The sequence below is a fragment of the Elaeis guineensis genome, chromosome 9 (assembly GCF_000442705.2).
Source record: "Elaeis guineensis isolate ETL-2024a chromosome 9, EG11, whole genome shotgun sequence".
Taxonomy (NCBI): domain Eukaryota; kingdom Viridiplantae; phylum Streptophyta; class Magnoliopsida; order Arecales; family Arecaceae; genus Elaeis; species Elaeis guineensis.
In genome coordinates, this window is record NC_026001.2 from 2,784,055 (window position 1) to 2,798,693 (window position 14,639).

At 35.1% G+C, this 14,639-nt stretch overlaps 2 protein-coding genes across 2 annotated transcripts; both read right to left on the bottom strand.

Moving 5' to 3' along the window:
- Positions 1 to 660: 660 nt before the first annotated feature.
- On the bottom strand, positions 661 to 4,991 carry LOC105052109 (ubiquitin-ribosomal protein eL40 fusion protein). Its single transcript, XM_073243759.1, has 5 exons — positions 4,762 to 4,991; positions 4,502 to 4,588; positions 4,160 to 4,262; positions 1,716 to 1,782; positions 661 to 877 (listed from the first exon to the last, which is right to left on the bottom strand). The coding sequence occupies exons 1-5, from the start codon at positions 4,862 to 4,864 to the stop codon at positions 851 to 853; spliced, it is 387 nt and encodes a 128-aa protein (XP_073099860.1). The 5' UTR covers positions 4,865 to 4,991; the 3' UTR covers positions 661 to 850.
- A 4,444-nt stretch (positions 4,992 to 9,435) lies between these two features.
- LOC105052108 (small ribosomal subunit protein uS11z) lies at positions 9,436 to 14,382 on the bottom strand. The gene is made up of 6 exons (XM_010932813.2): positions 14,255 to 14,382; positions 13,149 to 13,268; positions 13,022 to 13,067; positions 11,018 to 11,103; positions 10,799 to 10,928; positions 9,436 to 9,735 (listed from the first exon to the last, which is right to left on the bottom strand). Exons 1-6 carry the CDS (start codon positions 14,255 to 14,257, stop codon positions 9,668 to 9,670), a joined length of 453 nt encoding a protein of 150 aa, XP_010931115.1. The 5' UTR covers positions 14,258 to 14,382; the 3' UTR covers positions 9,436 to 9,667.
- Positions 14,383 to 14,639: the final 257 nt, after the last annotated feature.

Genomic DNA, 14,639 nt, shown 5'->3' on the forward strand with positions numbered 1-14,639 from the left:
AAATGATCTAAATTCAAATCACAATGAAGATCAAATTTTGATTAAATATCAAAATGCGAATGACCGAAAAAGAACACATTCAAATAGTTTGTAATAGTTGGCCTTCCTATGGAATAATGTATTCATCCATTAAATTCGTGATACAGTGAAAAAAAACCGTTTATTTATCTAAACTCGACTTTGAATCATCAAACATTCTCTATTAGACATTGAAATTCTATGATCACACTCAGAAAAGATAGTTGCACCGGACCACCCCTCCAACTCTTTTTTTTTTTTTTTTCATATACCAAAAAAAAAGAAAAGAATTTCCTAACTAACTCAACCATTAATTCACGTTATTTGCATTATCTTCTAGCGCAGGAATTTATCCCTGGGGGATTCCCCCCTAAAAAAAAAAAACATTTTGTGAAGTTCGACAATACAATGACTGGAAAGCAACAGCATTAAAAAGGCACCAGCAATAAATGAAGTAAGATGCTTAACTCAAAAAAAGCCACTCAAAAGGGTCATTCACCAGGTAGCGTGGTGTTATTCCCTTTGAACTGCCATCGCCATGCATGCAAAGAAATGAAACGAAGTGATTGGCACAAGGCACCTGAGTGACTTCATTGAGTGATCTTTCTTAGTTACCGTAAAAAGAGAAAACAAACGATTGCATTACTCGGAAAAGATCTAACATGCATTAACGATTCACATTTCCAGCACTTATCGAGAACCAAAAGGCAGTTTGTATTTGCTGATAAACTAGGAAAGAAAAATAACATGCAAGCTAAATTCCTCCCAAAAAAGATCTCATATATTCCATATCAGAAATAACTAGAAATGCGGAATACAGCTCAGCCAGGGTTTACTTGATCTTCTTCTTAGGTCTCAACTGCGAGACAGAAATAACACAACGTCAAAATTTACACCAAAAGAACACCATAGGGCATAACTATATCATAGTCAATGAAGACAAAATGTGAAACTATATAGATATATCGTAGGAATGGCAAAAATTGACCCTATTGAAGAAGCCGGCCCACCAGATACTATTGGGGTGATCTAGTTATTTAGTGGGTTTTTTTCGACCCAAACTTTAGATGAACATATTCATATATGGGTCAAAGCTTTGACCTAACATGGATTATGAGGGTAGAGTTTCTATATGCTGATTGATGGATTGAAATAATTTGGACCGGACAGAATGGACAAAAGCTTATCTGAATGCTTGGCCTTTTCTTAATATTAGTTGTTTAAATTATTTTAAAAATTAACTAGTAAGAATCATAATAAGTATTGAATTTGATAGGTTAGTTTAGCTTTATCAAAGATTGAATCGTATCACAAATAGATTACATTATGGTCAAATAGATGATCCGGAATGATCATCGGATTGATACAGGTCAAGAGGTTGGATGGGTCAAGATTTTGTATGTTGTTGGATCAGGCAAAATCTAAACCAACAAGAAGAAAACTTAAAAATTCATAAGCTTCATTACAGAACTTCACATATACCACCTGGCTAGCCATTCACATCAACTGTACAAACTTGACTTCCTGCCCTAGGAAATCTGATCTACAGGTGAATTCAGTAGTGGACAAACAAAATTGAACAGTTTTTTGAAAAAAAAATAGAATCAACAGACGACCGTCCTGAACCTAGCTTAGCAAGCCAGACTGACCAGTCAAAGGCATTCAACAGGAAAAATAACAAAGGGGGGAGGGTGTACCTGGTTGCTATGACCACACTTCTTCTTACGGCAATTCACAGCCCTAGGATGCAGACGAGCATAACACCTGAAAAAAGAAAAGGAGATAATTAAAAGCAAAGAAGGAAGCAAATAGCATTGGCAGTTGATGAGAAAGTAATGCTACTTGCTGGAAGAAGCCAATGCAGCAAAAAACATTTGCATCATTTCATTCAGAATAGATTCAGTAAACTCGGGAACATAGACAAATGACAAAATAAGGTCAAGGTTGTCAAAGATAACTCTAAAAATGATAAAGAAATAAAACACCTGTTATAAGTCTTGTAACAGAACATGCAATAAATATCATTAGTTAACCCAGCCAAAAAAGCAATGGATAAAAATTAATCATCCAATGTTATCACCATCTGAATGTTACATTGGCTACAGCAGCAATGGCGTAAATCATTCATGAGTTTCATAGACCCAGAAAACTTCATCAATCCTTCATTTACAATGACACCAGAACAGATGCCATCATCTGTACACACAATAACTCGAGAAAAATTAAAGAGCCTAAACTTGCACCATAACAATCTGGAAAAGGACGTCAACTTAAGTCAATCTTGGATTGATATTTTAATGAAATGTTTCAAAGATGACCACAAAAGAATGAAAGTAGGTGTTTTAACTGTAGCCATGAGATGTATTCTTAACAAACCTCATCCAAGACACATAGTAGGACTGCAACAAAACGACAATTTATAATTCTTTCCATGGATGAGTGGTACAACATTGACAGTTAAGCACAGTCCGCATCTATGACCTTTCAACTAGTGGAAAAGGTTAACATATCTACCTTGTTGGAAGTAAACAAGATGGAAATTTCAAATATCTCTAGTGTAAAGACATGACAGTTATGATCTCATAAAAAGTATTACCGAGAAATACTTTACATGATGACCTTGGCTGCATGGCAAATGTCAATACATTTTTTTATAATATAGACATCATGCATTCTGCAAAGAAAATAAGGCAAGCCTAAAACAAAGACAAAGATTTGCACACCAGCTGTGATCAGCATGAATGCATTATGATAGAGAAAACTATTGCCAAAACTCAAGACGATATCACATGGAGTGACAGGTAATCTTATAATTGAATGCATGCTGGTAACCATGCCAAAGTTCAAAACAGATGCAAGATGAGTTTTGTGGCCAACATGCTGCAGATTACAAATAGAAAAAGACATGGCTAGAATCACACATGGTTGATCAAAAGATATCATTTATTTCACCCAAAAAATGATTTCCTGTTTCCAAAGTCATCTGACCAGCAAATGGAAACGTAAACAAATGAGTCCTTATAGTATTATCTTTAGCTAAAACAAGAAATCATATTAGTCATTCATGTAAAGCTGGCGAATCTTAACCCATTGTGCTTACACAGTATGTTACAACCATGCCTAAAACAAAATGGCTTCAGCCGATTTCATTTACACCAAATAGCTTAAATAAGTCAAAATAAATAATAACAATTTAAAATTATAAAAGAAAAAAAAATATAGGAAATAATGATGATGTTACCAGTATACTAAATATAACATTTACAAAAGAGTACAGAAATTATGAATACCAACATCATCTTAAGCCATGATTGTCTTGGTTTTTCACTGGAGAATATGTTTAAGATGGTGCATCCAGTTCTTGTGAACCAATATAATTGGAGGAAAATGTCTCCCAGAATAATATCTAGCGATGAGTCAAAATCAAGCAGCAAAAAAAGTACAAAGGACCCTAACTTGGTAAAATGACTTTAAAATTTTAGACAAAATTCAAAGGCAGTACAATGAAACCAGCAGCTTTCAGTTCACTAGCTGAAGAACACAGGGTTTTGATTTTTCAAATAATGCATCCAACAGACCACCCCTTGATACAAATGCACATTTAGAAACAGATCTACATGACTACATCACAGGAAGGAGATCAAAGATCAAAACGTATTCATATTTAAAGCATAAAAACGATATTGGTTTCAATAATTTCAAGTTGATCAGCCACCCTCAGCTACCCAGGAAGAAGAAAGCCGCGAGCTACCAATAATGTGACAAGAAACCCATAGTTACACAGAAGAGAAACAAAGAACCTCTGAAAAATATTACATCAATAGCACCAACGCCCTTAAAATGCAGCTTAAAGTCCCTCTGAAGCATAGTAGAATACTTGTAGGGTAGAGAAGGACAATGTGGTACCAAACGGTACCAAACTAATGTCTCATGCAACATTCAGAAAGGTTTCTTAATAGTCCACGACTAGAGCTAATGCATTTGCAACAAGAAAATAACAGAATGAGACGGCAAACTATATTCTTGTCAATTTACAAAGCATCATACTGGAAGGTCATGATTATAATACACTACGACAATATAAAAAAAATTGCAGCAAAAGAAACAAGTGATAGGAGAAGAGAAAGATCAGAGAGAATACTTTCTGCAGATCATCTTGTCCTGGTTATATTTCCTGGCAAGGGCCATGAGTGATGGCTCGATGATACCACCCCTCAGCCTCAGCACCAGATGAAGTGTCGACTCTGTAACAAAACCACGACAACTTCCTCGTCACCAAATCATACCAACAAATGCTAACAATAAGACTGAAAGAACGCTTTAGCTAGGTTAAAAACAGCAAGGGACCGTACAAATAACCAATCTAACCCAATCATACAGAAACTAAGTCACATTGCAATAAATTTTGGGGGGAAAGAGGGACAGGTGGAAACACTCATTGAATCAAATAAAATTCAATCAGATAGAGACAAAAAGGTTACACCTTTCTGGATGTTGTAATCAGCTAGCGTTCGTCCATCCTCGAGTTGCTTCCCGGCGAAGATTAAACGCTGCTGGTCCGGTGGAATTCCTGCGAAAAAACACCATTTAAGCATCCGCTAGGTTTTTGATGTACGAAATCCTCAGAAACTGGATTCCAAAATAAGGGAAGAAGAAGGAAAAAAAGGAATACGTTGAATCAAATCTAACGAATTGGGGGGGAGAGAGAGAGAGAGAGAGGGGAGGAGAAGAGAAAGGTGGAACCTTCTTTATCCTGGATCTTGGCTTTGACGTTGTCGATGGTGTCAGAGGACTCGACCTCGAGGGTGATGGTCTTCCCGGTGAGGGTTTTGACAAAGATCTGCATCTTGGTCGCTCGATCTCTCTCCTCCGCCTCCTCTCCTTCGTTCCCGCTATGAAAACCCTAACCCAAACATCGTTTCGTCATTTTAGTAGCATCGCTCGTTGTTATGGGTGTGCTGAGATTTGCTGTTCCATTGGATGGACGGTTATGATGTCGCGACTGGGAAGAAACACAGGTGTGGTACTCTTCATATGCTCTGCCGAATTTAAAATATGCCGCACCGCACTCTGTAGAGGCTTTTACATGTCTACCACTCAGCATACGCTGTACTATACATTTGGCCCTAAAAAATTCTGTTTTTCCTATAACCCATATCTTTTTTTTTTTTTTTGTGCAAATATAAGTTTGTAATTAATTAAGTTTTTGTTACAATAAAGCTAGGTCTTAACTATTAAATGACAAAAATTACCTTTCCTCTGCCTGATTATTAGCATATTTATCTCTTTGATATGGAAGCATGAAATCTTGCATCTTAACATAATTAACAAAAAATGCAGGGACTTAGTTTTCATTTTCTACTGTTCATAAATCATGATATATAGTCACTGTATACAGACATGAATTTTTGATGCCGATGTAATTTATAAAAAATAGAGTGACTCATTATAAATTTCATCTTCAGTGTTCCATATAATCATCAAAGAATGATTTTAAGATCACTCTGCAGAGGCATCAATTTTCAGGTGTTGATAAAAATAACAAAAAACAAAGAAACTCACTATTCAATTTTATTTCTATGTCTCGTACAATAAAATTGGAATGGTTTGAATGCAAATATATAAAGCCATAATCCAATGAGATTTGTTATGATTAATAACAAAAAGAATATTATCTTTCAAGTTCATTTCAATGTTTCATATAATCAACCCCAAATGATTTTTCAATCACCATATGGTTAGCACAATTTTTTTTATATATAGTTCATAAAAAATTCGTAGACTTATTGTTGGATTTTATTTCACATGTTTCAAACGATATCCCTAGAACAGTTCTATCATTATATGATGTTACGGATTTTCTGTGTTGACATAACCAATGAAAAATAAAGAGCCTGACCAATGAATTTTATTTTGCATGTTTTGTACGGTTAGCTAAGAATGTTTTGACGTAGAGCAATGAATCTTCATATTTTACTATAATTATCAGAAAAAAAAATTTTATATTTGAATTCCATTTGTCGTGCTCCATGCATTCATTCCAGAATGTTTCTTTTTTTTAATAAAATTTACACATTATTAAGATTTGACGTCTCAAAATTCGATCTATATTGAGCCCACAACGAGATCCACAATAAAAAATAGAGTTCAATGAGATCAAGATCACCTCCAACGGAGCTCAAACGGAGGAGACATGCATGAGAGAAGTCGGCATGAAACTCGATACGACGGAGGACCGTCGGCGGTCGATGGCGGGCCAGTGTAGCAGCGGCGGTGCAGCCGCGCACGACCCAAGCGCAGCAGCGCGCGGGTCTGGCGCACAGGGCATGGCCAGTGTGCAGCCCAGGCCCGGGAGCGCGGGGCGCTACCCAGACCGGGGTGCGCGGGCCAGCCCAGGCCCACTCGCGTCCCTGTGAGCCCGTTGCCCGATCCACGGTGCACAGCCTACCGTGTGGACCACTTGAGCATTTCCTACGTATTTCTCGCGGTCTGCAGTACTATTCTGTGGACCGATATGCGATCGGAGGGTGTAGGTTGATTTCGATTTCGATCCAACGATCCAGACTTTATTTGAGGGTTATTCGGAGTCCTAATCACCTTCTAACATGATTTTAAGGCCTTTAAAAGGCCTGATGCGTGAAATAGAAGAGGGGTGGTGCGGCGTTAATCCGAGAAGAGCCTAGAAAATCCAAGACCCACATGAAGAGAGAGAGACGTGCGGTGCTGTGAGGAGAAAGAGCAAGGAGGCTCTGGACAGCAGACAGCGATCGCTTTAGGGGTTGAGAAGAGTCTTCCTAGAGAGAACTTTTATGAGGAAAAATTTTCTGTGAAGGAGAAATTGGATGTTCGAAGATTGTGGATGAGATTTTCTCTTGTAATATTTCATTTTTTCATAGTAAAATTTACATGTCCCGTGGAGGCGAGTCCTTTTTTGGTTGATCTATATAATTGATTATTTTCTGTTTTATTTTTTTTTTTCTACTGCATTACATGATATCGAAAAGATTCTGAGAGATGGTGTCCTGTCCAGACATCTACCAACACACATTTCATTGATATAAAGAGCGACCAAGATAGCATAAGAACAAACAGAATTAAGAGAAATGGTACAAATGTTCTAGAATGATTTTTGAGTTACCACATATAAAGATAAATTTTGATTGTTGATATAATTAGAGGCATTTGGCTCACGACTGTAATTAAAATTAAATTCAGAATTGAAATAGTCATATTCTCCAAAATATTTGATTTATTATTAAAAATTAAAATAAAAATTTAAATTTTTAAAAAGAATTGAGATTAAATTTTAGAGGCCGTTTGATTGGAGATAATCTAATATGAAAAATTAATTTTTATGTCATATTATCATATTTGGTATGAAAAAAAATGGTAAAAAAATTGATGAACTCCATGCTTATTTTTCAGAAACAAAAAATAAAACAGATATCATAGAGATTGATATTTGATAAATTTTCAAATGGCAGTAATTCATATTTGATAAAAATATTTTCAATAAAGTTACATATATAATTATTGAATTTATTTAAATATCTTTCTAAATTTATTCAATAAAAATTTTTGTCAAAAAAATAAGATAGAGATGATACTATGTAAAGGGCTATGTGATTATAATCATAACATAAAAACTAATTGGAGATGACAATACTATCTTAATATTAAAAAAATATTTTATATTAAAAGATATATTTATAAATTTAACTATATTCCTATGTAGATTTACTTTCAAATCCTATTTGACTAAATTTTTAGAGTGCCAGAAAGTACTTTCTGACTCTTAAAAAGTACTTTGAAGTGATACTGTGATATTTGGTAAAAATATTGGAAATCTGCTTTAACTAAACTTGTCAACGAGTCGAGTTTGGGTTGGAACCTAGATATCCAATCCAAACCCAATCTTAGTGATTAATACTGGACTCGGACCCGAATACCAAACAGATCTAGCCTTGAAGTACCAGATCCAGACCCTAATGGGTCCAAGTATCCGGATCCGGATTCGAAATCCGAAACTTATATTTAAAGTCTCAAAAAAAAAACCTAAAAATTATATAATAACCTAGAAAAACACATAAAAATTATATAATCAGATGATCATACAAATAAAAATACAAAAGTTGTTCAAATTCAACAATAAAACTCCAATTAAAACATCCAAAAACATAATAACATACAATTATAATATATATATATATATTATTCGGATCCCGAATCTATCGATTCTGGATATTAAATATCTAGACCTTATCCATTTACATGATTTATCGAATCCGAATAAACGAGTCCAATACTAATACCAGACACGAATCCGTCGGATAAATATCCATGGATCTCGGTCTGCACCCGATCCATTGACAACTCTAGCTTTAATTTTGTAAAAAACTGAAAAAATCTACTTAAAAAAATATATTTTAATTTTTTATAATTTTTTTCTAAAAATACTAGCTAACTAATATAAAAAATTATTTTATTTTTTTCAAATTACTTTATCAATATGATTACCAACAGTAAATAACTTTTTTTGTAAAAGCTCTATTTTCAAAAATTCTACTTCTCAAAAGCTCTACTTCCAAAAATTTCAAAAACTCTACTACCAATAGTAATCCCAAACAGAAACGTAGTAATCTTTTTTCAGTATCATTTTTTAAAATAATTTTTTATCAATCAAATATAATAAAAATTATTTTTTATATAATTATTTTTTTAAATAAATAATTTAAAAAATTATCAAATTATTCATAATAATATATCCCAATCAAACAAACCCTCAAAAGGAATTGAACCATTTTTATTCCATCCTCCAATCAAATGATTAGAGTAAGAGTGATCCATTCACATTTTCATTCCCCATCCCAACTCCCCCAACCAAACACCCCTCAGCCAGAGAATGAGGAGATGACAACTTACAAGGGAAAGGAACAAAAAGCAGCATGAAAGGATAACGATTTTGTTTAGATCGTCTGGAAAAGCAATAAAGCAATACGGAAACTCAAACGTCAAGGGCAGTAGCAGCGAAGAGCCCAAAACTTAATCTGGAATAAAGATAGTTATAAACAATTTGACCTATTTGATATGGTCAAGCATAACAAGCAACCCCATTATTCCACTGGTATAACCATGCCTAAACCTCCTGTATTATAGTGGAGATTAAAATGCATAGCCAATGATAATATCATTACATTAAGCTCCTCCTAGTTTAAAGCAATAAATTAGTACCCTACAAAGATACATTAGCAACATAATAAGCAGCTCCACCAATCATAAGGATCTCAATAGTAACCCCTAAAACAACATAACACATGCAAATAAGAACATCCTCTTAGGTTTTCTTTAATCTAGGCTTCTGCTTATGCTTTAACTGAAAAATGGTAAATGCAACTGCTTATGGCAACAAGCACAGCATTAAACAAGCTCATAACGTTCATTAGATTCTCCAATGATGATAAAACAAATAGCAACAGGTCTAAATATATCTCGATAGTGTCACTTGATAATCCGAAATCATTTCATCAACTAAATCATCATTCAACCAGATACGCAACAAGAAACTACAAAACTGATCCCAAAATCTAAAAGCAATTGCCCAGCCAGTGGCAGAGAACTTTTGCTACTCTGTAATAAAGGTGAAAAGGAGTTACAGCCTCCTCCCTCTTCTCCCACCCTTTCTGCGGGTGCTGTCTGTAGGGATGGGGGTCACGTCCTCTGCAGGGAAAAAGGCACAAGACAATACAGTATATTAGTAAAATACACCAATGGAAGGGGCAAGATATTCATCCACATAGACTCAAATAAAAAAATAATCATAACGGCAATTATGCATAAATTTTTGCCTAAGGAACATGTATCTTGATTGGATAATGAAACAGTGGATTTTTATTTCAAATAAAAATATGAAGCAGGTAATAAAACAGTCTGCACGATCCAAGCCAACAAAGTGATAATTGGAGAATTAGGACACCGGAGAACAGAGAACAAAAATACAAAGCTCAGTCCGTGTGAACCAAATATCAACAATGTGATTCATGAATGTTGTATTTTAGGTGATGATGCCATTTTAAATGATGCCTCAATAAAGGCCTGCATGTTAAGATCAGCAAGCATACTTATGACTTCTGAGGATACAAACAACATAGCCTACAAAATTCAGTGGTACACAAGAATAAGCATGTACCCACACTTGAAAAGCATTGCTTAAAAGCAGAACCCGGACCAGGCTGACACTAAGCATGCAAATTGGCATCAGCAGCAACAACTCATAAGATCGACTTAAGGCTATCCAAATTCTGTTATAAGCATGGAGAACTGAAGTGGGAACGTGAAAAAAGATCGAGGCAGAGTCAATCCATACCATTTTGGAAACCCACTTCCTGCAACTCTCATTACACAACACAGCAAAGCAAAGCAAGCAAAAAAATAAACATCTAGAGGACAATAGATGCAGGGAACCACAAGATTGTATTGTTTCATAAAACTATGAACTATCATGGACCATCATACCATACACACTATAAGATGAGTACATTATATTTATGATGCATTTCAGATTGCACCTAACCAGATGTTTGCCACCACCAGGGAAACCAAACATGATGAGTTTCACAGATGCATTTCTCCATGACATTTGGGTGAAATGATAAATTCATCTCCAACTAATTATTGCCATATCCTTAACCATGACCATGAGGTACCAAATCAGAAAACAAAACCTACAAAGCTGGCATAGTTCAGACAAATAGACACTAATCAAATTAGAATATTAACTTACCAATACGCCCAATTTTCATTCCAGAACGAGCCAAGGCTCTAAGGGCAGACTGAGCACCAGGACCAGGAGTCTTTGTCTTGTTTCCACCAGTGGCTCGAAGCTTAATATGCAGAGCAGTAATGCCCAATTCCTAAATCATGGATGAGAAAAAGAAATGAACATAATAACTAGAGAAGAACAAATGTAATTGAACCAAAATTGCTCGAGATAATAGTAGACCTTGCACCGCTGGGCAACATCTTGTGCTGCAAGCATGGCTGCATAAGGAGATGATTCATCCCTATCAGCTTTAACCTTCATGCCACCTGTAAAAAGAAAAAGTTAAGAGCTGTCCCTTAGAGTGCCTGTACCAATCCAAAAACCAATATCCGCTCTAAAAAAAAAGGATTACAATTATGGAACTAAATGTTCTACAAAAAAATTTATAGAGAGCTGCAAGATAACAATTTTCCACAGCTCACTCATGATCTTCCAAGATATGTTATGTACATGGCAATAATCCAAGTATCAGTTTTTAAACCTTCATCCCTACCATTTAATATGACCTTTATTTTTTTCTTGGCAAACTGATATAATATGATTCACAAAACAGTAGCTAAATAACTGAGATAAAGTTTGTACAAGGAGATTTCTTACTTTTTATGCAAGTACACATACTAATACAAGTATCAAAAATTTCATATCTGGTATACAACACATCAAGGATGCAAGAAATAAGAAATATGCAACAGGAACAAGTGAACATATGAGTATTGTGTTCTAGTGATTGATAAAATAAGGCTGCTCATATGAGAAAAAATATGAGTTAAAAAAGAGTTTTGAGTGACAATACTCTTAAATTCTTAAGTTAATAAGACCAATATGCCTCAAAAGTCCAATTTAAGAGAAAACTAATAAAACATTTATAAATCAATCACTCTTGCCCCATAGACACCTGTCAAGCATAATATTCTCAGTATCTATTGGACCTATCATACAAAAAAGTAATGTAAGTTGTAGGATTGCATTTACAAAAAAGCGATGCTATGAAGTAAAAAAAAAAAATGTAACTTGTATATCTTCCTTTGCCATTAGCTAGGGAACTCATGAATGAAATGGCAAGAGATATCCACCGTACCCAAAAAAAAAAAAAAAATGTAACGTGAATATCTTCCTCTTCCATGAGCTAGACATCTCATGAATGCAACGGCAAAGAGATATCCACGATGGAATCACTACAGATGAGAAACAAAAAGGCTGTCCCATCATTTATAATATTCACTAAGACATCAAATGCCATCATTGAGATACCCAAGGAAAAGGAAAAAGGAAAGAACCCAAAGAAGGACTCTTTGGTTCCTAGCATCAATATTGCGTGGTTATGACTCAAAACACATCTACATCATCAAAGGAAGGTGATCTTAAGGGCCATACTTGGGAAGAAAAAAAAAATTAAACAAAAAGAATCATGAAAGTTCTATACTGAGAAAGAATAGTAAATAACAAATAAAAGCCTAAAATATTAAACATTAAATTGCACAGTTATGACTCAAAACACTTCCATGTCATCAAAAGAAGGCGATCTTAATTACCATACTCGGGAAACAAAACATAAACAAAATAGAATTATGAATGTCCTATAGTGAGAAAGGATAATAAACAACTAGAAACCTAAATAACAAGCATAAAACTTGAAGCAGTTTAATCAAGAATTTATTATTTGATGACTCCGCCATACAGTCAAATTAAATCCTTTCCAAAGCACATGAAAGACCAGATCTGAAAAAGGACATTCTTTGCCTTGCTTGCATAGAAGTATCACAAACACTTATCAATTACAGCATTCTCCATTCTAACTGCTGCTATGTCTCCTCCAAGGCAGTTGTTTCTTCATCCAAGTTAAAATTACACATTGAGCTCAATGTTCTTTTTCTCAGTCTATCTAATGCAAACATTAACATTCTCACTAGGGCAATCAATGAAATATAAGTTTCACTTTCACTTCACAAATTCATATCATTCCCCATCTTACTACAATATAAAGATCATGCAACTGATAAAAGCATCTACTTCTCAATCTTATCACACAGCATCATTTACAACTTTGCTAAGTTCAAACAAACACTGCACAGGAACTAATCCTTTTGAGGAAAAAAATAGATGCATCTCCAAACAAAGAGGATAAAGAACTATAAAATTTAAAAGTAATAAATGCAACCAGGTAAAAATAGATCCATCTCATACCAGTGATGCGAACCATTGTTTCTCTCCCAGATAGATCAGTAACATGCTGCAAGCCAAATATGATATCCAGTCAATAAAAGGACCAGGAAATGCGTGCAGTTTTTGTAAATAAAGAAAAGGAACCCACAATGAAAGTATCATTGAATGACGCAAATATGTGAGCGACACCAAACACATGCTCTCCTTCTCGCACTGTTGGTCCAAGTGTCACATTTTCCTCTTTGGGCTCCCTGGTCTTCCTTCTAGACTGCAAACCCCACACAACTGAATGTGAGAGCCCCATGAAAATTAAGCTAAAATTTCATTCCATAGCAGATTTAAATTTAGATAGCATAAAGACTGCAAAAAGTTCATGAAAAGGCCCTAGCAGTCATAACAGACTGCTAATAGCAAACCGGATCAAAGATTTTGAAGCTAAATTTGTATTTGTATATGCAGACAATTACCAAAAAGCACAGAAATATACGATGAACTTAAACTAATTTTAATAGAAGCAATTACCAGATACTCTTTTTGCATCATAAAATGGATCAAAATGTACAAGTTCATGCATAGACATCATTCCGCCAAATAGCAAATTTTACTAGATGTTTGCATAAATTCACGAGATTTCATACAAAAGACTCATAAAAATAACTCCTTTGTCCCGACTGAAATATGAGATGATAAAGACATAACATATCAGAGCTTTTCGAAATACAAAAAATCATAAAGAGTAATATCCAGCTCTGATAAAAAATCAAGAGCTCCAGCTTAATCTTTCTTTCGGCTCAGTGAATCCCAAAAAAAGGAAGAAGAGTTAGGGTTAAGAAATCTATGAACAAGATCACATAATGCAACTCGAAAAACGAACCCAAAAAGCACCAAAAATATAAGAAATATATCGTAAAAATTTGACTTTTATGAGTAACAAAATCATACACTTTGGATTTGGAATACAGAGATTCAAATCTCAAAGCTCTCCACCAGGAATACAGAGCAGCGGGTAGAAGGAAAAATCAAGGACTCCAACCTAATCTTCCATCAGCTCATTAACTTTCACAAAACGCAGAAAAAACTTGGCTTCCAAACAACTCCTAGCTCTAGGTAAAACCCAAGGATCGGATCATGCTTCAGAAAGATTAGACGACCTACGAAACAGAAACAAAAAAAAAAAAGACGGAATCGAAATTTATAAACAAAAACAGCCAAAAAGAGCGCGAAGTCGAGAGGCCGATGCTTCATGTCTCTTACCATGGTCGCGGTGGGAGCGAAGCGGGCTACGGCGGAGAGACGCTAGGGTTTGATCCGGGACAAATACAACCCTAGTTTTCGCTCTCACCAACCCCTCTGTCTTTGCCATCAGCTAAATATGAAGTAGAGAACTGGGCCGAACCCGCCAACGTCAACTCGTGGGCCAATTGTATGTTTTGGGCCAGACTGGATCTAATGGGCCCAATTATACATTTATGCCAACGTTCGGCCAGATTGAATGTAATGGGCTGCCCATTTGACAATCTAGCTAAATTTAATTTTTCTCCTTTTTTTAAAAAAACGGTGAAACTTGAACCACTAGTCTACCAGGTACTTGATCCAAATGCTATTGGATTTTATAGCACTCAAGATTCGAAGCCTTTTG